Source organism: Labrus mixtus, chromosome 2, assembly GCF_963584025.1.
Source record: "Labrus mixtus chromosome 2, fLabMix1.1, whole genome shotgun sequence".
NCBI lineage: Eukaryota > Metazoa > Chordata > Actinopteri > Labriformes > Labridae > Labrus > Labrus mixtus.
The window spans coordinates 21,220,289-21,242,403 of NC_083613.1; the positions used below are offsets into that span (position 1 = coordinate 21,220,289).

General features: G+C 40.0%; 1 protein-coding gene across 6 annotated transcripts in view; it reads right to left on the reverse strand.

The window, feature by feature from the left end:
- Positions 1-1,739: 1,739 nt before the first annotated feature.
- The window catches only part of trim2a (tripartite motif containing 2a), a 28,967-nt gene continuing 8,591 nt past the window's right edge, over positions 1,740-22,115 (reverse strand). For 2 of the 6 annotated variants that reach the window (XM_061056042.1, XM_061056038.1), the window contains exons 2-12: positions 12,543-12,721; positions 10,527-10,764; positions 9,561-9,712; positions 9,248-9,428; positions 5,651-6,374; positions 5,357-5,460; positions 4,965-5,132; positions 4,283-4,463; positions 3,802-3,872; positions 3,440-3,580; positions 1,740-3,108 (exon numbers count right to left, since the gene is read on the reverse strand). In XM_061056042.1, coding sequence (XP_060912025.1) covers positions 2,956-3,108; positions 3,440-3,580; positions 3,802-3,872; positions 4,283-4,463; positions 4,965-5,132; positions 5,357-5,460; positions 5,651-6,374; positions 9,248-9,428; positions 9,561-9,712; positions 10,527-10,764; positions 12,543-12,676 — 2,247 coding nt within the window. In that variant the 5' untranslated portion in view covers positions 12,677-12,721 and the 3' untranslated portion in view covers positions 1,740-2,955. Of the gene's footprint in view, positions 3,109-3,439; positions 3,581-3,801; positions 3,873-4,282; positions 4,464-4,964; positions 5,133-5,356; positions 5,461-5,650; positions 6,375-9,247; positions 9,429-9,560; positions 9,713-10,526; positions 10,765-12,542; positions 12,722-14,347; positions 14,367-15,094; positions 15,215-15,514; positions 15,822-22,115 lie in introns of those variants that run through there. The other 4 variants (XM_061056052.1, XM_061056061.1, XM_061056072.1 and 1 more) reach the window with 4 other exon arrangements.

The following is a 22,115-nucleotide window of genomic DNA, read 5'->3' on the forward strand; positions in this document are numbered from 1 at the left end:
GTATCAATGAAGCCCGATGGCACCAGTCAGTTATGTCAGCTAGAAACGTGCCTTAAGGACTTTAGGACCTGGATGACCAGAAATGTTTTGCTACTTAACTCAGACAAGACTGAAGTTATTGTGCTAGGCCCTAAGAACCTCAGAGAGACTTTTTCTAGTGATTTGACTGTCCTTAGTGACATCAGCCTGGCATCTAGCACCACTGTTAGGAATCTAGGAGTTCTTTTTGATCAAGATATGTCTTTTAGCTCTCACATCAGTCAAGTTTCAAGAACAGCCTACTTTCACCTTCGTAATATATCCAAGATCAGGAATATCCTGTCGCAAAATGATGCAGAAAAACTAGTTCATGCATTTGTTACCTCCAGACTGGATTATTGTAACTCTCTTTTGTCAGGGTGCTCTGGCAAATCTCTAAAGACTCTTCAACTGGTCTAGAATGCTGCAGCTCGTGTACTGACCAGAACTAGGAAAAGGGACCACATCACTCCTGTCCTGGCTTCTCTGCACTGGCTCCCTATACAGTCTAGAATAGAATTCAAGATCCTTCTTCTCACCTACAAAGCTCTAAATGGCCAGGCACCATCTTACCTGAAGGAGCTACTAGTGCCGTACTGTCCCTCGAGAGCGTTGCGGTCCCGGAGTGCAGGCCTGCTGGTGGTACCTACAGTCTCCAAGTGTACTATGGGGGGGTAAAGCCTTCAGTTATCGGGCTCCTCTCCTCTGGAACCGCCTTCCAGCCGGGGTCCAGGAGGCAGACACAGTCTGTATTATTAAGAATAGACTTAAAACTTTCCTTTTTGATAAATCTTATAGTTAGTGCTGGTGCTGGTGTAGACCAGCTCTTAGTTATGCTGCTATAGGCTTAGACTACTGGGGGAACTGGCACCCTGAGCTCCTCTCTCTCTCTCTCTCTCTCTCTGTGCATATACAGTACATCATATTACTGCATGTATCTATCTATAAATCTCAGTCACTAACCACCTACTTTCCTGGGAGCTCTTGAGCTCTCCTAGGCTCCTCAAGATCGTCGGTTGATGGCCTGCCAGAACAACCCCCCCCCCCCCCCCCCACACCGGATTGCTGATGGACGGTCTGCCTCCCCCCACCCCCTTGCTCTCTATCCCTCTTCCTGCATCTTATCCCATCTCTCCCCCTATCCCTTTCCAAGCCCGGCGCAGTCTAGGCCTGTGAAGGCTGTTTCGTCATGAGCCGGGGATCCGGCCGAAGATTTCTGCCTTTTAATAAGGCAGTTTTTTCTTACCACTGTAACTTTTGCTGCTTTGCTAAAGTGTTCATGATGGATAGGCCGGATCTTTGTAACATAGCAATAAGTAAGGTCTTTCACCTGCTTTTTGTAACATAACAATGAGTAAGGTCTTTTTACCTGCTCTTTTGTAATGTTAACAGACAAAGAGTAAGGTATTTTACCTGCTTTTTGTAAAGTGTCTCAAGATAACACTTGTTATGAGTTGACGCTATACAAATAAAAATTGATTGATTGATTGATTGATATTCTAACATACAGTAGTTAAAATACAAATACGATGAAACCATATTTTTTTTCTTTTCTATGGGCACTTTAATTCCATTTGGCATTACAAATATAAGCAAGACAATTAAAAACAAATAATTTACCGGAACTGTGTAGAAAATGTATGATCCAATTCATTATAACCAGGAATGAAAACTGTGTGCTTGAAGACAAACATGTTTGGACCAAGGCTCCCTATTGTGCATTTTATTTATTTTTTTTAAACACGCAGCTCAACTAATGAGATACAGTTGCATCAGTTTACTTTAAAATAGACTATTCTCTTTTTTAAGTTAGTAGTTCTACAGATTTTTTATTTAAGGAAAGGTGCACATAGTGGAGTGACGTTGCTCCACAGAAGAAAAGCATTGCAGCTCATTATTTAAATTCTAGGATGGTTGCACAGTAATCACAGCAGATTGTAAATTAAGAGGCTTCATTCACATAACACCCAAACACACTTCATACATTCACAGAAATACACACTGCAGATTGTAAGTCAACGTATCAAATGGCTTTTGCTTGGTACATCAGTTGATCACCACAAACACACACAATCACGTTATGTGTTATTTGTAAAACCAATTAAGCAGAAGTTATCAGCAGACTTTAATAAACACCTGTTGGTTACTTTTCAGTGATGACATATAACATCCAATAGTTATTTTTTCCACATACAGGTAGAAGTATTATTCAAATAAGTGCATTGATTCAAAGTTTCTTATGCTCTTATGCTGTTGTTTCTTATCAGCCAGAAGTAGATTTTTATAGTGGACACTAGCTTTTCTGGTGTATATAAGTGTAAACAGCATGCACAGAGATGCATAATCATGCCTTATGTTACCCTGCTACCTACAGTGTTTTTATTTCAACGTGAACAGGCTTAATGTGAAAACTCTTAAAAGCTGCAGTTACTGGAAATAGAAATTGATTTCCTTCATCATTGATGTGACTAAGTTGCTTCTTTACTTGAATATCAGTCTCATGTAACACAGTGTCATACCTGTATTTTAATGAAGTGCAACAGCCTATTTTTCCATCTTTACACCCATCCCACAACACATCTAAAGTCAAACATATGTACAATTGTTGAAGTATGATTCTTAGAAACTGTGTAGTTAAGATGAAACTTAAGGAAAGTAACGAGTGTCTCCTCAAAGCACCACTCAGCATCAGCTGTCTGTGAAAGTCAGAGATCCTCTTGTTTTATTCAAACCACCAATAACTCTCTCTTGTTTGTCCAGTGTAAGAGCGTTGCTGCAGAGGTGATGCCACGGACAAACACATGGAGAACAGTCAGACAGATGGCACGACGACAACAAGGAAGAAACGGGTGAGCGGATGAGAGCAAATTTGCCGGTCGCCCGACACTAACAAGTCCATGTGAGTAGATATATACACTGTACACTGAGTAAGACGGGCTACTGCAGGTAGCGGTAAACTTTGAAGCAGTGGTTGCCAGAATCTGCAACCACAACGTGTCCGTCAGAGGTGAGAGCCAGTCCCTGCGGGCCGTACAGCGGGTCTGCTGAGGTGTTTATGTAGGACAGGAATGAACCGCTGCCATCAAACACCTGAAAGAGAGAGAGGGAGAAACACCCAAGTATTGTTGTGTTTATATTTGCGTAAAGGAGAAAACCAGCCGATGCTTTGTCTCGCTCATCATTAACACTTTATATTAATGACAATGTCTGCAAATTATGTGACAACATCTGAGTTTAGCATGACAAGGCCATGTGAATAACTTCTGTGGTTCAATTATAATTTAGCTCTCAATCAGGATGACATCTTTATGTGTTAAAATAATTTTGCCACAAAGACACACCCTGAAATCCAGACTATAAAACCAGCAGGTGGAAGAGTCAACCTTGTCTTTTTTATTATTTCAGACCTATCGATACTGACCTGTATCCTGCTGTTGCCCCAGTCTGCCACTATGATGTTTCCATTGACATCCACTGCCACTCCTGTGGGAGCGTTGAACTGCCCGTTACCCTCACCGTTAGAACCAAACTTCAGCAGGAATTCCCCTTCTGTGTTGAACACCTGGGATTTCAGTTTCAAGGTGGTAGAAAAAAGGGAGACATTCATTTGAGTTACAACAAACAGACGAAACAATAAACACAATATGTAAAGTATTACATCAACTTAAACATGGTTTAGTTAATTAAAAGCTGCTTATCAGAGACTTGAAGGCATAAAGATCTTATCACGAGACTCTGTACACCTGTGATGCACAGATTCCATTGTTCCTTTACTGCACTTACTTTGACTGAGTGGTTGTGGAAATCTGTCACTATGATTTCATTGTTGTTGTTGACAGCAGCAAAGTGAGGACCTGAATAAAACAAAGTGACAACAAAGACTCTTGTTGACCTCATGGAGGGTGATTTTAAAGTACATGCACAATAATACAAATACCACTGCAACAAATAACAGAAAAAAACAATATGACTGAACTAGAATATTGGTATCTTATGATGCTGTACAACATGCTGTTTATAGGGACAGAGGAGCTAGTGTTTTAATGAATTTAATCCATGGAGAATTAAACAAGCATTAAATGTATGCCCTAAATGGTTCTTATCTCTTATTCTAAAGGTTTTTAAGGACTTTGGGTTCCTGGTTTGGCATTCGTCTTCATTCCACATGCAGGTGTGATCTGGTTGTAGAGAGAGAGAGAGAGAGAGAGAGAGAGAGAGAGAGAGAGAGAGAGAGAGAGACGGTAGGGGGCAGTGCACATATTACCATTGAGTGTACCTGCAAACTGCCTGTCGCCGTTGCCACGGTTACCAAATTTGGTGACAAGCTTGCCGTTGAGCTGAAAGATGAAGACGCAACAGGCCTTGTTGTCCACCACGATGACGTGTCCGTTTTTGTCCACTGACACACCTTTAGGACCCATCAGCTTCCCCGAGCCGATCTTGTTCTAAAGGGAAAAAATATTGTCACATTTTATCACTGTACTGACATTTAACTGTTTTATTCGTAAAAAAATATATCAGAGTAACCTAATAAGTTAAATGGAAAGTAAAAAGACAGCAGGACAATTTCTGTCAACACATCTAAAGGGACGGAAACATTACTTCAAAACATGTGGTTTCTTTCATAATTAAGTTATAAGAAAATATATCAACTGAAAGAAAAATAATAGCCTACAATTCAATTAATTGTTCTGGTCATTTTTTAGGCAAATATGTCAAACATGCTCCCTTAAGCTTCTTAGATATGAGAAATCCCTGAACACTCAGTAAATGTGCATGAGTTTAGAAAATTGGAATGGAGAATGTTCAGGATACAAAACCGGCTGTTTAGTTGCTTTAATTGCAAAAATAAATCACATTTACTTTGAATACCATGTTTAAATCTCTTTAGGGATAGTATACCATTTCGATGTATTTATAGAAGCAGCCTAAATCACCTGACTCACCTTAAACTTGCCTTCACTTGAGAAGATGCTGACCCATTTGTTATCGTAGTCAGCGATGATGATGTCACCGTTTGGGTGGACGGCCACACCCGTGGGCCGCTGCAGTTGACCCGGTGTTCTGCCTCGGACCCCGAACCGGCTTTTGAACAAACCATCGTTTGAGAAAATCTGTAGCACAAAACACATCCAAGGAAACCTCTTTTTAAAGACGGTTCTGTGTGATCTCAAGAAGTTCGACTCAACAGATGTCCAAAACATGCACTGAACAGAAAGAGACGGTGAAGTGCAGAGGCAGCATTGTTCAAGGAAAGAGTGCTTCACCAATGACTTATTAAACAGGTCACTGACTTCTGCTATTTCTGGCTGCTGAGAGCACAGGATGTTGTTTTTACCTGGACGCACTGGTTGTTGCTGTCTGCTATCAGAACCTTTCCCAAAGCGGAGGCAGCCACTCCCTGCAGGTTTGTGAACTCTCCTTTGTTTCGGCCTTTTGTCCCTGGAAAATGTATACATATTAGTAGACGGATGATGCAATCTCATCTAATCTTACATTTAAGTCGGAGACTGTATCATATATCTGATTTAATATTTCATGTGCTGCAGTAACATTTGGCTGGTATAAAACAAACAAACAGCAACTACAGGTTTGATATCAAGACCTTGTTACAAATTCTCTGTTTTCCTACCGATCCTGAATATGAGGTCGTCCTCGATGGGGTTCTCTTTCCTCCTCCCACTGCTGTACATACTGGCCGGCCTCTTTATGGCCTTCTGCTTGATGTGACCACTTCCTGGAGACTTCAGCCTCTTCTTCATGCCGTCTGAAGTCGGGGACACATCTATGGACTTGGTGGCCTTCACCTTAAAGGGGCTTCCTTTGATATGTTGGTCGTATAACCGCAGAGATAAATGAAAAGTCCCCTCTTTTGGTGCAGTGAACAGAAACTCATAAGTGCCATTCTTATTGTCCAGAATCTCTCCTTCACCTTTGCTCCCGTCAGGTGAAGAGATTTCCGCCCTGATGACTGCGTTTCCCATCTTGCACAGCTCTCTGTCTTTGTCCTTAGTGGTTATGGTGATGGAGGTGGGTACTCCTACCACACAATGTCGCAGCCCTTCACCTGTAGCTATAGTCTCAGAGGCCACGGCGTTAGTTGTCACAATAGTGCCCAGGTTGTGGATGGACTTTTTGAGTCCCTCCGTCTCCACGATGAAGTCCAGCTGGTCGTTCTCTCCGGGCTGCAGAGGAAGCTCCTGGCTAGCGAGCTCCATGAGACGTTCACTCATCTGTTTCTTTACCAGCAGCACCTCGGCCTCGCTGCCGTGGCTCAGAGCCTGCTCCGTGAAGTTACAGCTGCTGTTGATGCCGTCCTGACCCTGCAGCAGGCTGTCCAGCTGGGCCTGGAGCACCTACAAAAACAAACACCAGGGGGCAGCAGAGTTATTCTGTTGTTAGGTAGACAAGTGTTTCCCAGGCTTTAAGCTTGAAATAATAGATTGTAAATTAAAGTGAAGCCAATGTAAAATGTGTGTGTGTGTGTGTGTGTGTGTGTGTGGGATGTATTTTATCATCTAGCGACCCCACAGTATTGTTATGATCGTGTGAGTTTAAAAGCCCAGGTTGGTAACATCTGAGAGATGTTGTCCTTCCACAAGTGTGCATTAGAAAAAAAAACATTTATTAAAGTTAATATAAAGTTTATATAAAAGGCAAAAAAACATTAATACAAAAAATATTAAACAGCATGAACATCCAAATCGTTAAGTACTGTACATAAAAGCAAAAGGAAGACTGAGTCCGCACACCAGAAGCTGCGCCAAACTGCATTTAATGAAATATATCACCACATGATGTTTCAGTCACTGTCTGATAAAGGCCTAAGGCCTGAAACATCATGTGGTGATATATTTCATTAAATTATAATAGGCAAACAACAGGAGAAGTCCTCACACACAGATTCCCTGAAGTTACTTTCACAGTCACTGACATAACGCTCGGCTGAACAGAGACATCTGTAGTGATGTTGGCAGGTCAGAAAAAAACTTTGTTTAACTGAATGTTTCATTATTTGGGGACCTCTGTCCTTGATCCTACATGTAAACATCTAAAAAGAGATCTACACAAAGCAAAACTTCAGCTCCTTCTAGTCTGCAGATGTGACTTAAACTAAGACCGTTTTATTTGACCAGCAACTTGATAAAAACAGCTTCATATCTCTATGAGAACAGGTCCTGCTGTTCTTTCAGAGACTGATAACATGCAGCTCTTCAATTTCCTTTACACATTTACTCTATTTAAAATAGTCACATAAAAATACACTTTTTAAAAATCACTTTTTCTCTCATTGGTGAAATACATGACTTCATGAAACATCTTTCAAAGATTCATGCTTTATTCATCACGTGTGTTTCATTATTTATGAATGTAAATGATCGCAGTAGAAAGTGTTGCAGCTAGAGCTAATAATAAGCTAACAAAAGTCCCATTTAGATCATGACATCTGTTCGTATGCTATAACTTAAGCTTGAGCTATAAAGAAGTCCTTTGTTGCTAATGTACTTCACTATTTCATCCTGATAAAAGAACCCGGACAGACTCACCCCAATCTCGCCATCACACTCCTCTTCTTCTACAACAGCAGCAAGAGAGGCCATTTAGACATTAATGTCAAACTGGAGTCACGTAAGTCCTCACCCGAAGGTCTGAAAACTAAGAGACTGTCCTGAGAAACTGTAAAAGTAGAGCTCTAGCTCCGGAGTAAATAGAGGATTGAGTGTTTGCTGCATGAAGAAGCGCAAAGCTGTGTTCTGCTCCCTCACTGCACATGACACACCCAAATCATCCTAACTGTATATGTAAAGCACTGGCTCCATCTAGCTTCAAGCCACAACACAGCTGAACAACATATCTGCCCCCCCTTCAGTGTTTTGATGGCACACCAGCCACTGAATTGTTAATCATCAGTGACGCAGATCCCTGAGGGGGTGGCAATCACTGAGAACCAGACTGTATGATTGGTTGTCTGGATTTGGTGGTGCACCAGCCCCCATGCCTTGTTAATCGCCTATCAGACCATCTGAGTCCTCTGACACATAGATCAGCAAAAACAGCCTGATGAGTGGCCTGTGACTGCTATTCAGTAAATGTTTTGTTCACTTCATTTCTGATTTAATTTCTTACGATTCCAAAAACTCTTTTTACGAGCTGTTTGAATTTTGTCAATGTTAAACCTACAACTATCCTGTGTCCATTCAAACCTCTTAAGTATACAGCTCATAACAACACATGTCCATAGTATTTCAATTTCCTATACAGAAAAAATCTTTGTGACATTGGGCCTTCTGCACCATCATGCAATTAAACAAACTGTGAAGCATAAAAAATATATGAAAAAAATGGTCTGCATTTTTAAATTGAAAATAAAAAAACATTTGAACTATAACCCTATAACCCTATAACCCTATTTGAACTATAACTATAACTATGTTGTGGTACACTTTCAGTACCCTAAAACCCCACTAGGGGGCAGTGGCAAACATGAATAACTGCGCATCAAAGCTTCTGGGTAATAACAATAATAATAATAATAATAATGCATTTTATTTATAAGCGCTTTTTTAAAAACTCAAAGACACTTTACAAAGGTTAAAACATAAAGAATAGCACAGAAGGACAGACTAACGGACATCGCAGTATTACAAACAAATCATAAAGATAACAACAATAAAGATAACAACATAAAGGTAAACTACAGAGAACAGAAAATACATCACAATCATACATTAAAAATGTAATGTAATACAGCCCAAATAAAAGTTGTGTGTTACAAAGTGCTTTAACCAAAATAAAAACTCAAGAACTTACTTAAGGCAGCATTCAGGGGAAAAAAAAAAGCTAAGAAACATGACTTAAAATATGGAAAAACCCTATCCACATCCACAAACTCCTTTTTGTGCAGGGATTTCTGCTGGAAAAACCTAAATCAATTATTTAGAATCAATCGAAATTCCAAATTAAGAATTTCACGGTGTTCAGCATGTGGTTCAAATTCTTGAGAAAACGGTTTATAAACATTATGAATTATTCACTGTTTGGAGAAAATTAGTTCTACTCTGCAGCTTTGAAAGTAGAAAATAAATGAATACTGGAAACAATTTGGATTGCCACAATGCTAAAAACTCTTAAATGTCTCTTCCTGTATGTCTGATTTATCACTGATTACCTCTGCATGTGTTTCAGAGTAGATCAGGTTTTTTTTTTTTTACAGATGATTTTAGTTTACCTTCTGCTTGAGGCCATAGTTGACTTCCAGCTCCATGAGTAAAACACTCTTGCGCACATTGAGAGTCTTCTGCAGCTCATCAAAGGTTGTGTGGATGCCATCCTCAATGGAGCTCTTTTGATTGGTCAGCTGCTGCAGGATCTCTGACAGCGTCTGCAACGCTGAGTCGATCTCTGGCAACCTAGGACCAAGAGAGGAAAAATAAGAAATGAGCAGAAGATTTTTTATGTAGGGAGTACAGAGTCAAATGACAGAGTACACAAGTAGGATTGTGTTTCCCATTAACGCTGCTATTAAGGACTAATATGCACACCTCTTCTTAACAGCATCGAGCTGGTCCTGTAATGAGGCCTTGTGTTGTTCCACTACATCTTTCAGAGGCACAGTTGGGTGTTCTCCGTGTTCTCCGCTCGTACACTCCTCACACATGGCCGTCTCACAGGGAGGACAGTAAAACTCCATGACCTAAGCAGCAGGAAAGACCTAAAGATTAGACTCAAATATAGGGTGGGGGTTACATACAAAATCTTGTAGCCACATTTGGATCAATTTTTGGGCGGACTGAAATATCTACTGGACTATAACTGATGGGTTGCAAAGAAATACAGGACAACTTTTTATATTCCCAAGAGAATGTAACACTGAGTTTTTCATATAATTTGAAATGCATCACAAATGCCCAAATACAGTATTTACAGTATTTGAATAAGGAGTTAAGACATGGATAGACAGAACTTACTCCCATTAAAAACAATCTCTGTTAGAAGCAATAGATAGAATATGGTACATACAAATATCACTTTTGCCTTTGTCTGTATATCTATGTCCTAATTGTCTCTTTTGCTGTCTTTTGCTAACACATTGGAGCTATCCCCCAATATTCTTACTTTAATCCCACAATTAGAAAAAATAAATCATTATTATCAATCTTCTATGTTGGTCTATATTGGTTGATAAAAGCTCTTCCAAAACAGTAAAAGTTAGTCTTATAGCGAACTATCACATCACTTTTAAGTTACTACCAATGACCTTGACATCTGAGCTGTTTGTTATCTTTTTTCATTGTGCTTGGAGCAATGATTATGAACGATTATCACTGCATTGCTTGTGTAACTAATTAGAGGAAACTGAATGTTTGAATTTGGTGGCTTATGGGTCAAACGTTAATGTTAAGGACCAGCTATCATATACTTCAGTGTTTCCCCTACCATCATATTAGGGGGGCGGCCCCCCCCCCAACGGCCCCCACCCCACCCCACCCCGTGCGTGAGTCTCTTACGTTGCCTCCATGGTTGGGGCAGGACAGCAGTTGTCCTGCAGCCACAGTTGTGATGTTGTTGAGGGCGGCGGCCTCCTGGCTGCAGCTGTCCGGCGCCCGCTGCAGCACGTCCATCAGGTTGGTGATGAAGAAGTTATTCTGCAACGCCGCCACACCTTTCTCCGGCAGGATGGAGGTCTGGCGGCACACGGGGCAGGACAGTGTGAGGCTGTGGGCCGGGATGTAATTCTGAAGGCACCTGGAGGAGGAGAGTAGCAGGAACACTGAGTGAACTGAACACTGCGAGTGGGAGCAGCCTGTAATCAGACGGATCACAGAGAGTCTGCAAGGAGACGTAGGTGGTGTGGTAGATGGAACAGGAAAGACAGGGGACTTGGTTATCTTTAAACAGAGAGATTCACAGACAGATACGCAGTTATGACTGTGAATACTACAAGATTTTCTTAAACCGGGAAGTTTCTCAACATAGAAAATAAATCAAGCTTCACAAATCTATTACAGGGTTATGGTTTGGATTGTTAGTGATTAGGCATGTGTTGGGGGTATTTTCGGCTTTTCTTTTGTAGACAAGAGTTGTGGGAATGTGCCGTCAATCTTGAAATACATTTACTGGTATAGAGGTGTTCAATATGTCAGACTGAAAATATCATAATAGTGATACACGGGTGCATTCATGGGAGAGGAAGGCCATAAACCGCTTGAGATCTCCAGGAAACAACTGGAAAGTACTCGTTATCGCAGGAGAACGGAGTAAATAATATGTGTGGATGCATGTCCACTTCTGTAACATGTAAGAGAGAAATGACTGTAATAAAAGTCGAAACAGCTCCACTGTTCAATGTATCCGAAGAATGACCCTCCAGAAGCAACCAGAGCGAGGGGACAGACAGGCACAGTCCACACTTTCTCTTTGTGTCAGGAACAAAGGCGGACTGTCCGAGAGGATGACACCAACATACAAAACTCACACTCATTACAAGATCCAGATATTACTACTCCTGGATCTCAGTGGGAAATGTAACCAAATGCATTTACTTGAAATCTATGGAGAGTGCAGGTAGGCTACTTGAACTTTACATGAGTGTTTCCATCTTCTAAAACTAAGTCCTGCTCTTGGGAAAGAGGGAAAGAGCCTTTCTGTCTTTTCAAAACTACTTGAGACCTCCATATTGGGACATTTTGAATGTCTGTGTCTCGTTAACAGAAGGATTAAGTGTTCCCTTACGGGCTTAGAGAATTGTCCTACTTCTTGATCCACATAAACCATTTTCACAAAGTTGTTTAACAAGGCTCATAAAAAGTGGACCTTCCAGAGATATGTGACGCTGTAGATAACATTACCAAACAGTGTTTAGTTACTCATCGTTAACTTGAACAGATGTCAAAATAAAGTGCAGCATATGAATAAAAAGCAATGGTAATATTTTTATTTTATTAGCATGGAAGGTTTCCCGTTGCTCATGCAGTGGTGTCACTTCTTCTTTGTCTGTTGTTTATTCTTTAATGTGACATTCTGTATCCTGCTGTCTGGGCCAGGACGCCCATGTACAAGAGATTTTGTATTTCAAAGGAAATATGCCTGGTAAAATAAAGCTTTAATGAAATAAAATATAATAAAAACTATTGATCCCTAACCCTGATATATGTATATATTACAGTAAAACATTGGCAGGAACCATTTTTCTGCCTAACGAGTGCTTTTCTATTTGCTACTGTTTTGTATCAAAATGAGTTTTTCAGATTCGATTCTCAGATATTCTGAAATGCACAACTTTTATTTGTAGATGACAATTGTTGCAGTGTGATATTGATATTTTCTCTCAAGTTAAATATCTGAATACAACGACATCTCTAATTATTATGCAGTAAACTCACAGTAGTACTTGTCTATTTTTCCATTATTCATTTGCATATTGAAACTCCAGAACTTTTTCCTCATGTCTGTCTGATTTACAAAATAAAATGCAGGATTGACTAATCATCCCTATACAAGAACAACATTGTGACTCCACTCACCTCTCACAGAAGGTGTGTAGGCAGGGCAGGACTTTGGGGTTCTCGTAGCGGTCCAGACATATGCTGCAGATCAGGAACTGCTTGTCGATCTGACGGACCACTGGGCTGGGAAGAGTTGAGCCTTCACTGGCCATCCTAAAACTCTGACATACGAGTCCCTCTTCCTCTTACCCTGCACCCTGCAGAGGGGAACAGAGGGAGGACGAGATTGGTCATGGTCAGGTCATAGCAGAAAAAAAAATACACGGTGTGTGATCAAACACACAGCTGAGAACCATGGAGAGGAGTGGAGATGTGTGGTTTGTAAAGATCAGAAGGTCAAAGCAAAGTGTCTTTCCTTCTCTCTATCCTCTTAGTGAGAGAGGAAACAAACAGACACATTAAGAAGCTCCTGTTGTTAAAGGCTTTGTCTGAAAACCATACAAACAAAGAATCAAGAAACACCCTTACTGAGTATAGGCCAAACTGATTTTTTTTTTTAAATCAGCTAGATGTTTTTCTTTTGGTAATAAAAAAAAACTAATTTAAATATGATAATAATTTCCTTAAGTCAACATACCAAAAGCCCTGACCACATACAACAGCTGAGAGGTTGTAGATGAGGTCATTGCTTCAACAGCAGATGTTCGCAAAAGTGACATTTAAATGAAAACACAAAAGTCAAGTCAGAGTTTATCTATGAAGCCCGTTTGAAACAACAACAGTCGACCAAAGTGCTGTAATATAACAACACGATGCCAAATCAAATGATGGAGATGAGGAAAATGAACATTTATATATAAATAAGAGCATATAGTTGTAAAAAAAAACTCCAGTATGTCAAACTCAACTGGAATTAATAGCCAACGAAAAGGTATTTAAAACTTTCCAAGGACAGAACAGCTCTAATATTAAGAGGTAGAATATCCACAGATCAGGAGCAAATGATCAAATCACATTTTGAGGTTTTGAGATTGGGGGCCATCTTTAGTTTGATATCCAAATCATGATACATCCAAACATGCCAACATGTGCCCACGTCCAGGAGTTTTGAGGAGTTGCTTCACCATCAAGGTGTCAGATTAATGCATTCGTTTTTTTAAATACATCTGTGATTATTGCACATTTGTTACACTTTTGCACAAATTCAGCTCTGATGGACTTCAGCAGGTTCAGGCCACGACCAAAGAGGTATGCTACCTTCTAAGATTTTTTTCACATGATTAATCTTGAATGGATTTACTCATATGATCCACCAGGTTTATCAGTATAGGACAGACCTTATCAAAAGGATTTAGCTGCTGCCAGATGTGAATGATCCCCATACAGTACATCCTGCTTCTTTGGATATGTGAAAATCAATTCAGAGTTTCAGTGATCTTGGCCCTTTCAGTGGGGTTTTGTTTATGACGATATAAAATCAGGATTAAACATTCAATTTCCCACAGATATGCTAAGCTGAGCTTTCAGAATCAGTTTTGGGTGATACAATCGGTGCATTCCTAGTGTTTATAAAAGCATAGAGAGAAACAACTATTCATCACAATTACAGAAAAGAGCGAGGAAAAAAACATTTTGTAACCTCCTCAAGGCTCTTAACCCCTGCAGGTTTTGAACCATGGCAGAAACAGAGCTGGAATACGTGCAGCAGCAGCTGAGGCTGGATGTTTCCCTCAAAGAGCACTCTAACTAATTAATATTTCATTATAAAGTGAAAGCAGGGCACACTATGTTCAGCTCTCAGCAGCAAAAGAGACAGAAATCAGAACCTACAGACATAAACACTAACACTGTCCACTATCTTAACATACACATATTCTTCATACCTGAGCAGTAGTCTTCCTCCCTGCCCAGTTTTATGCGAGACATCGTCTTACAGCGTCCTCGTGTCTGACTCCTCTGTAACGCTATCTGGCAGCTAACTTAGACACAAAAAGTGTGTCAGTGCTTTTATTGTCTCCTCACATTGGAGATCAGCACAGAAACAGGCCACCTCTGCTGCTGAGAGGAAACCCTGCGGGACTGGGATTCTTTCTACAGTGCACTCATGCACTACGTGTGTTCCAACGCACCTCCTCGCCTCCTTAATCTTCTCCCTCTTAATGTCTTCCTCTCTCAAATATGTCTCTACCTATCTCGCTCCGAAAGCTGACCAAGTAACACAACATGCGGGGATGTTAGGAGCCTTAAAACAGAGATTTAAGATTAGAAACTGCTCGTAGAATGATGTACTGAAGGTGTCAAGTTGACTGGGAACAAAGATAATTCAAGGCTTGCATGTGATGTTTTTTTTTTTGGCTTTCAGTTGCCAAACAGTTCAGCTTTAGAGAGCATGTCTTGCAATGGAAACAGAAACAGAAAAGTACTATGGCAGCAGAATACTGACTCAGAAAGAAAAACCCATAAGTGTCGACCACTTAGTCAACATTTGTCCAGCCTGTAAGCTAAAACCAGCTTCAGAAGCAATATCACCATTCAAAATACACTAAATGATAACCAATGTAAACACTGTACGCAAGCACAGACACGCACTAACTAATGCTCAAGTGTTAAGCTGTATGTTAATGACTTACCAGCTCCTCGCAGAAGATTAAGCAAACGAGCAGAGCTTCAAATATGTCACTGATTATGAATCCATACAGACAGACACAAAAGGACAACAGAAGCAGCCCCCGCGCTGACGGTGCACAAGGTCGCAGCAGCCACACACACACACACACACACAAAAAAAACTCAGCTCTTACATAATCAGACCCACACAAGCTGAGCGGAATAATTCCTGCTGGATTGAGCTGTCTACTCGTACGCAATCAGCGGCGTATACACACACGAGGAAGGGAAATGTTATTGGAGGAAATCAAATGAGATAAGAGGAAGTTTGAATTGTGTTTTCTTCATGCAGTGACAACCAAAATAAAAAAAGTTATAATGATGAAGAACTGTATAGAATTGATTTAAAAAGGCTGATAGCATTATTTTTAGGATAGACTTACAGTGCTGCATCTAGAGGCGGATCAACAGGCGTCATCCACTCCAGAACCCACACTGAAACACTGGCTCCATGTGAGCGTAGTAGGAAGATTTATTATTTTTTGCCCGTAAACCTGCCTTCAGGTCACATCAGTCCGGAAATGAGATGATGCTTCCCTGCAGGTATCAGCCAGCAGTCAAACAGGAGCCGACGACAGGATGTGTGTGTGTGTGTGTTAGTGTGTGTGTGTGTGTGTGTGTGTGAATGACACACAGCTCCTCTGTGTGTTTTTGGGTGTGTTCACACACGTGAGCCAAGTTGAGGAGGGGCGATTTGTCCAGATTGTATTCCAGTTTTTACATCATCTCTTCCCCTCCCTCCCTCTTTCTCTTTTACTCTCCCTCATCACTTCCTCTCCTCCAATCACTCTTGTTCTTGGCTCAGTCTGTCTCATCCATTCATCCTTCTCTCTCTCTCTCTCTCTCTCTCTCTCTCTCTCCCCCTCTCTCTCTCTCTCTCTCTCTCTCCCTCTCTCTCTCCCTCTCTCTCTCCCTCTCTCTCCCTCTCTCTCTCTCCCTCTCTCTCTCTCTCCCTCCCTCTCCCTCTCTGAATAAATGCTGGCTCACTGCAGTGCAGCAAGCGTGTGCAGCATCAGGAGTATGTGACTGGCTGAGGGCTGATGATCTAACAAATGGGAGGAAAAAAAGGGGGACAGCACTTATGGGTCCAATCCAGGCCAAAAAAGTTGAAGCCAAAGGGATTTTTCTGAGCACAAATCTGTGTGTGTGTGTGTGTGTGTGTGTGTGTATGTGTGTGTGTGTGTGTGTGGGGGTGTGTGCATACTGCTGACTCACTGTGCAGTGAGAGACTCATTAAAAACAAGGGTGTAAGGGAAGGTCAATGGCAAAACAAGATAAAAGAGAACGAAGATGAAGATAACTGATGATTCGGTTTGAGGGGAAAAGTATAACAGAAAAGATGCTCTAATCAGATCTGTGCATGAAAACATTACATCACAAACACATACATACTCTGTTCATTATGTTACTGTGATCTTTGACATATTAGTTGGTCAAATGTTGAAAAAAGTATTAACCTCTAATTCCTTCATAGAATCTCAAAATAATAATAAATAATAATGAAGAGAAGCTTACTTTCTTTTTTGAGAAATGACAGAAAAAACAGATAAAAGGTCAGGGGTAATGGTGCACCATCTTACTGCACTGCACCTCTCTGTCTGTTAATACAAACTCTATAACACTGCATTTACAAGAACAGATATCCTGAATCATGTAGGCAAAGCCTGAACCTGCAATAAAACCCTGACCTTCTGGATGAAGCTCTAACTAATAGTGTGTGATAGTCACAGACTGTATAAAACATGGACGTAGTCTCAGCGAGGTCATCATCATGGGTTTCCGGAGAGGCATTATGAAGCGTGATAGCGGTCACCATAATTCAAATGTGGACTATGTAACTTTCTGTCAATCTACTAAAAGGCTACGAGGTGTAGTTGAGGCAGGTCTTAAGCATCCAGGCAAACAGCTACAACACTTCCATCTGTCGGTCAACATATCCAAACCCCAATCATGGCTAGTTATACAAAAAAACCCTCCTATAATTACTATAATCGACACAGATGAGTTGTAAAAATGAGCGAGGGACTAAACCTGATTTTTGTCGGATGTACATGTGTTTTCTTTGCTTTTAAAATGGGTATTTTAATGCAGGACCAGGGATTCCTTGATTTTTGCCGCCGGAGGCAAGTGGACACTCAAGGAACTGCAGTTTTTTGCATTTCTACATTAGCCTCATTTTTTTTACTTTGCTAGGTTGTTGCTGGGTGTTCATTATCTGTTTCAAAGAGACCCTTGTTGCGCACCTCAGCGAATACAGAAATAAGTAATGTATTTCAATTGTTTTAAGTGTTGTTCCAGATTGTTAAATAGCTCACCTAGTCTCTGAAACAGGTCTGGTGTTTCACTCAGTCACAGCGGTTTCATCTGGTTGGAGAAACAATCAATGCTAGTACGTTTTAGAAAATGTTTTAGAATGAGAGGGTTTATGACCTGCTTAGCTAGCTAGCTACATTCATGAAACCAGCCACAAAAGGTGTAAAAATTGTTGTCAGAATACCAATAACAACTCCCAAATTTAAACTTTTCTTCAATCAAAGTTAAGAATTTCGATGGCTTCTGGTGCCTTACATCGCATAGCTTCAATATCAACTAAACTGCCATCAGGTGAATGAGTATGAACCGGTCTCTGACTGACTGAGAAAAAAAATGGAACAAAATGACTCGTCCTCCCTATACAGAGTTTGGATACACAAATCTGATAAGAGGAATTAAGCGAAGACAAAAACTTAATTCAATACAACGATCATCGTAAATCTTATTATATGCACAGAAGTACAATTTTCTTTGATGTCTTTGAACTCTCGAAAGATGATAAACATACTTTGAAGTGGGTTAAAGATCAAAGTCAGACTAGTCTATTAGAAGAAATGCAATAATAACAAAGTACTTCATCCAGTACAGATCTACCCCCGGGGGGCACGTCGACAGGGATTGGGGGAGAGAAAGGTGGGCTTAGCATCAAGCACGTGTTCATGATTGAGAAGGGGATGAAATATGCATGGTTAACCAGAGGGCTTTGTTTTGAACCGTAGTATCTGTGGATTGATTTAATTTAATTTTTGTTAGATTCAAGAGAAGGTAGACATGATGTATAATAAATAATCCATGTTCCATTGTGTTTGAAGCCATAATTACTACAGCACTTTACCCTATCAGATAGTTTTTTTTACTGTTAGGGGTTCTAGTGTAAATACTAAATATACAGTATTAACAATGATGATGGTATTACTATTCTATACGAGATTAGCTGCAGACAGACAGAAATGCACACACCAAGCAACAACCCCCCCAAGCAAGTGCAGAAGTGCAAAATCCTGCAGTTTGTCGAGTGTCCACTTGAGGCTGGCGGCAGAAGCACCGGAAGTCACATACACACCCATTCAAAAAAGCCCTCTTTTACAGCAGAAATTAACATGTTTACAGCCTGGTAAAAAAAAAAAAAAGATCAGCACTTTTGTATGAAGGATAAGAGTTGTAGAGTTGTCACAGTAAGTGGCGTAGCTGACTTGACTGACGGGTGTTGCTGTTTGTCAGGAGGCTTAAGACCAGCCTCTTAGCCTGACTCGTTCAGTTGACTGATAGTTAGATTGAGACAGCATTTCCAGCATGGTGACTGACCACCATCGACTGGCTTCCAAAGCCCCCCTGCAGTAACCAATGGGTGACATCACTCAGGCTTTATCCATTATTATTTACAGTCTATGGCAAACACTCACACTCAAGGACTAAACACACAACGCCCTCCAAGCCTATGCCAGGTGGTGATTATATAAATACAGTGAGGGGGGTTTCCAATGTTTTTCAGTTGTTCCTTTCATCTATAACTGGGCTCACATAAAAACAATGTTTGCGATAAATTGAATGGACTTCTAAATCTTTAAAGTGTGGAAACCAATTGATTTTTGGACACATTGTCAAAGATTTATCTAGTTAATGAGGCGGTCATTAGTAGCTTGATTTAACTAATCTTATGTTTGCCTCTGCAGATTTTGCCATTTTACACCTACCAGTTTAAAACAAATCAACAAAACAGTTTGTTTTAATTATTTTCTGCTATTTCATCTAGTAAATTACACGAGTTGATCTGAACAGAGCTTTTTCAAACATTTCTTTATTCCTGGCAGCTCTGAGGCTGTTCCAGTGATCTCATCTCAGCTGCTGCCAAACTCAGAGAGCTGTGAGTCAGTCAGAGGAGTGAGACCCAGAAAGAGAGGAACTGATCACATTATGGCCGAAAGATGAAAACATAATTGCAGAAAAGTCTCCAGTGCAGATGTTTGACATCAAACAGATAAGACTGACAATATTGTAATTATTTTATGCGTTTATGATAAACAATGAGAAATCAGTATGTTATTATCACCAGCGATATGTTTTGAATGTACCCTTAAAAACAAAAACATCGTGCCATAGTAACAATACTGGTTATAAATTCCACAGGTTACTTTTGATGAGTTGTTGTAGAGGCCGCCTTCAATTTGGATAATGCAAATCTTGTTCATACAATGGCATCCTAACAGCCACCAGCTTCTATGACAAACAACACACTGCTACAATCACTTTGTCTTAGCGAAAGGAAAGATATGCAATCTGAATGTGGAGCCTCCATCCTGCCTCTAGAAATCCAGAAATTAAATGTTCTATTATATGGATGTGTGGAAACACAGCATGAAAAGAGGCCCTGTGAACATGTCACTTTATCTTACATTTTAAAAGGAGTTATATTTCAGATTGAATAGTGTGTGATTTCAGACTGTAGGCTTATTGATTTGTGATGTTAGCTGCACCAAAACATATTAGGTTAGGAGACTGAGGAACTAAACCTTAAACTGGAAGCAAGAGGGGGCTGTCTCTGTCTGATATGTTTAATTTGTACAAACAACAATGTAGAATTTGGAGGCAAATCACTGTAATAAAGAGCTTAAATTAGCTAATTTAACACTGATTTAAGCTGAGACTGATGGGAAGTTCAGCAGTTTAGTCACAAACAATTATTTTCGACATTTTCTTTTATTGATGTGGTGATGACTTTTGAGAAAGGTAAACGGATGAAAAGAAATTAAAAAAAACACCCAGACCAAACCTGGATTTATACCAAATTAAATGGAAAGCTATCCAATATTTATACTGACATTTATCTCAAAACCACAAACAGGAATCTTTAGATTTGCACTGGATGAAAAGACAGTTGATCCCCATTGTCTCTTGGATAAACCGCCAAAGCCATCGAATGTCCATAGATAAACATTGCATTCTCTTCGTATGCTGTTGCTCCCAATTTCAAATCTTTTTTGCTAAGCTAGGGTAATTGCAGCCTTGTCCCAGTTCTGTAAGACTTATATTACCTTTCATTCAGGCAAAAGTTTCCAATTGTTTATTCCACTGAAAATCCCCATAATCAAGAGAGGAAAACAAAGTGAAGGCTGCGCTTACTGTGTTGACATTGATGAGTACAAAATACACAACATCATCATTATAACTTTGTTGACAATGTCAAATTACTGTTGCAGTTTGTACTTAAAGTCGTTTAGTTTAAATAAATTCAACTCTAAAACCGAATCATCTGTTCATTAGGTTTATTTCCTTGGTAATCACAACTCTTCATCGGGTGCTTCTACAATGAACAAGCCAACAATTGTATGTCATACTTGACTATTTATTAAGGGCTCTCCTGTTCTCTGTTCTAGTAGAATCAGGGGCTTTAACATGCCTTTAATGTTAGATAAGGAGACATGAGCCGCACCCCATCCCACTCGAAGTCAGAAAAACCAGCAGCATCTCAAACCCATAATAATGGTGAACAGGTTTATATATCCGCTGTAGCAGTTTTCACGAGAAATAAATAAATAAATTGTTTGGTTACATTTCAATGTTGCATAGAAAGGTCGTACTCTGAGCGGATAAGGAAACCCATGTCAATGTGTCACCCTGTTTTATACAGTATATCTGTCAACCGTGCACTCTGGTGCCACAAGATAAGACCAAGCTCTGCCTGGTCTGAGTGCATGTATGTTAACTATCGGCCTCAAATTAAAGACTACAGATGTGCTAACGTTGGGCCTTTGGAAACTGTCCATGCTGCATATCTGTCAACCAGAATTTAGAGAAGATTAGCATTGTGGTCTCCTGTCCAGTTGAAAAGCAACAAAGGATATTCAATGGCACTTAAGGTTCCCAAACTATGTTTTGACAACCATTTACAGTTAGCAGAAAATAATAAGAAGTAGTAAAAAAACTAAATTCTGCAATCTGTTAAAACAAATCATAGAAAAATGTAATATATTTCAATTGATATTTATCAAGAAGATTAACATTTTTATTTTTATTTTAATGGGAGTATACACTATTTTGGACCCAACCCACTCACAGCTTAGCACAAATATCAAAAACAGAGGGAAACAGCAGGCCCATGTCAATCTGAATGGAAACATAATCTGCCTGCCAGTACCTTCAAATTGCATTTTAACACCAACATTATCAAATAAAAAAAGGGATTTATCAGGAAGCAACCCTGTTTTTCAGTGGACTGTTTGGTAGCGTAGTACCTGCTACCAAACAGCAGGGACCCCTCTAAGTAAGTGAAAGATAAAAGAAATGTGAAGAGATATAAATACTTAACAGGATCATTTTATAGCTTTCAGGCATATTTTGTGACAGTTGTTGAGTGCCAGAGCCAGGCTACCCGTTTCTACATGTTTTTTTGTCTTTTTTTGCTTAGCTAGGCTAAGCTAACACGCTTCTGAATGGGGATTTTGTACCTGACAGTGTGAGAGCTGTTACATTCTCTTATCATAAGTCTTTGCTAGAACTGTACAATTCATCTCAATATCATAGTTATCCAGATATGAGCACTCATAATAAACATACTACATTGTTTTACCTGTTGTGTGGAGGCCTAACTATAATGGCTATGTTTTCAAACCACTTTGATGTAGTCAGATGTAGCTCAGGCTAGCTAACTTCTACCCTCAGATTAATAGATGC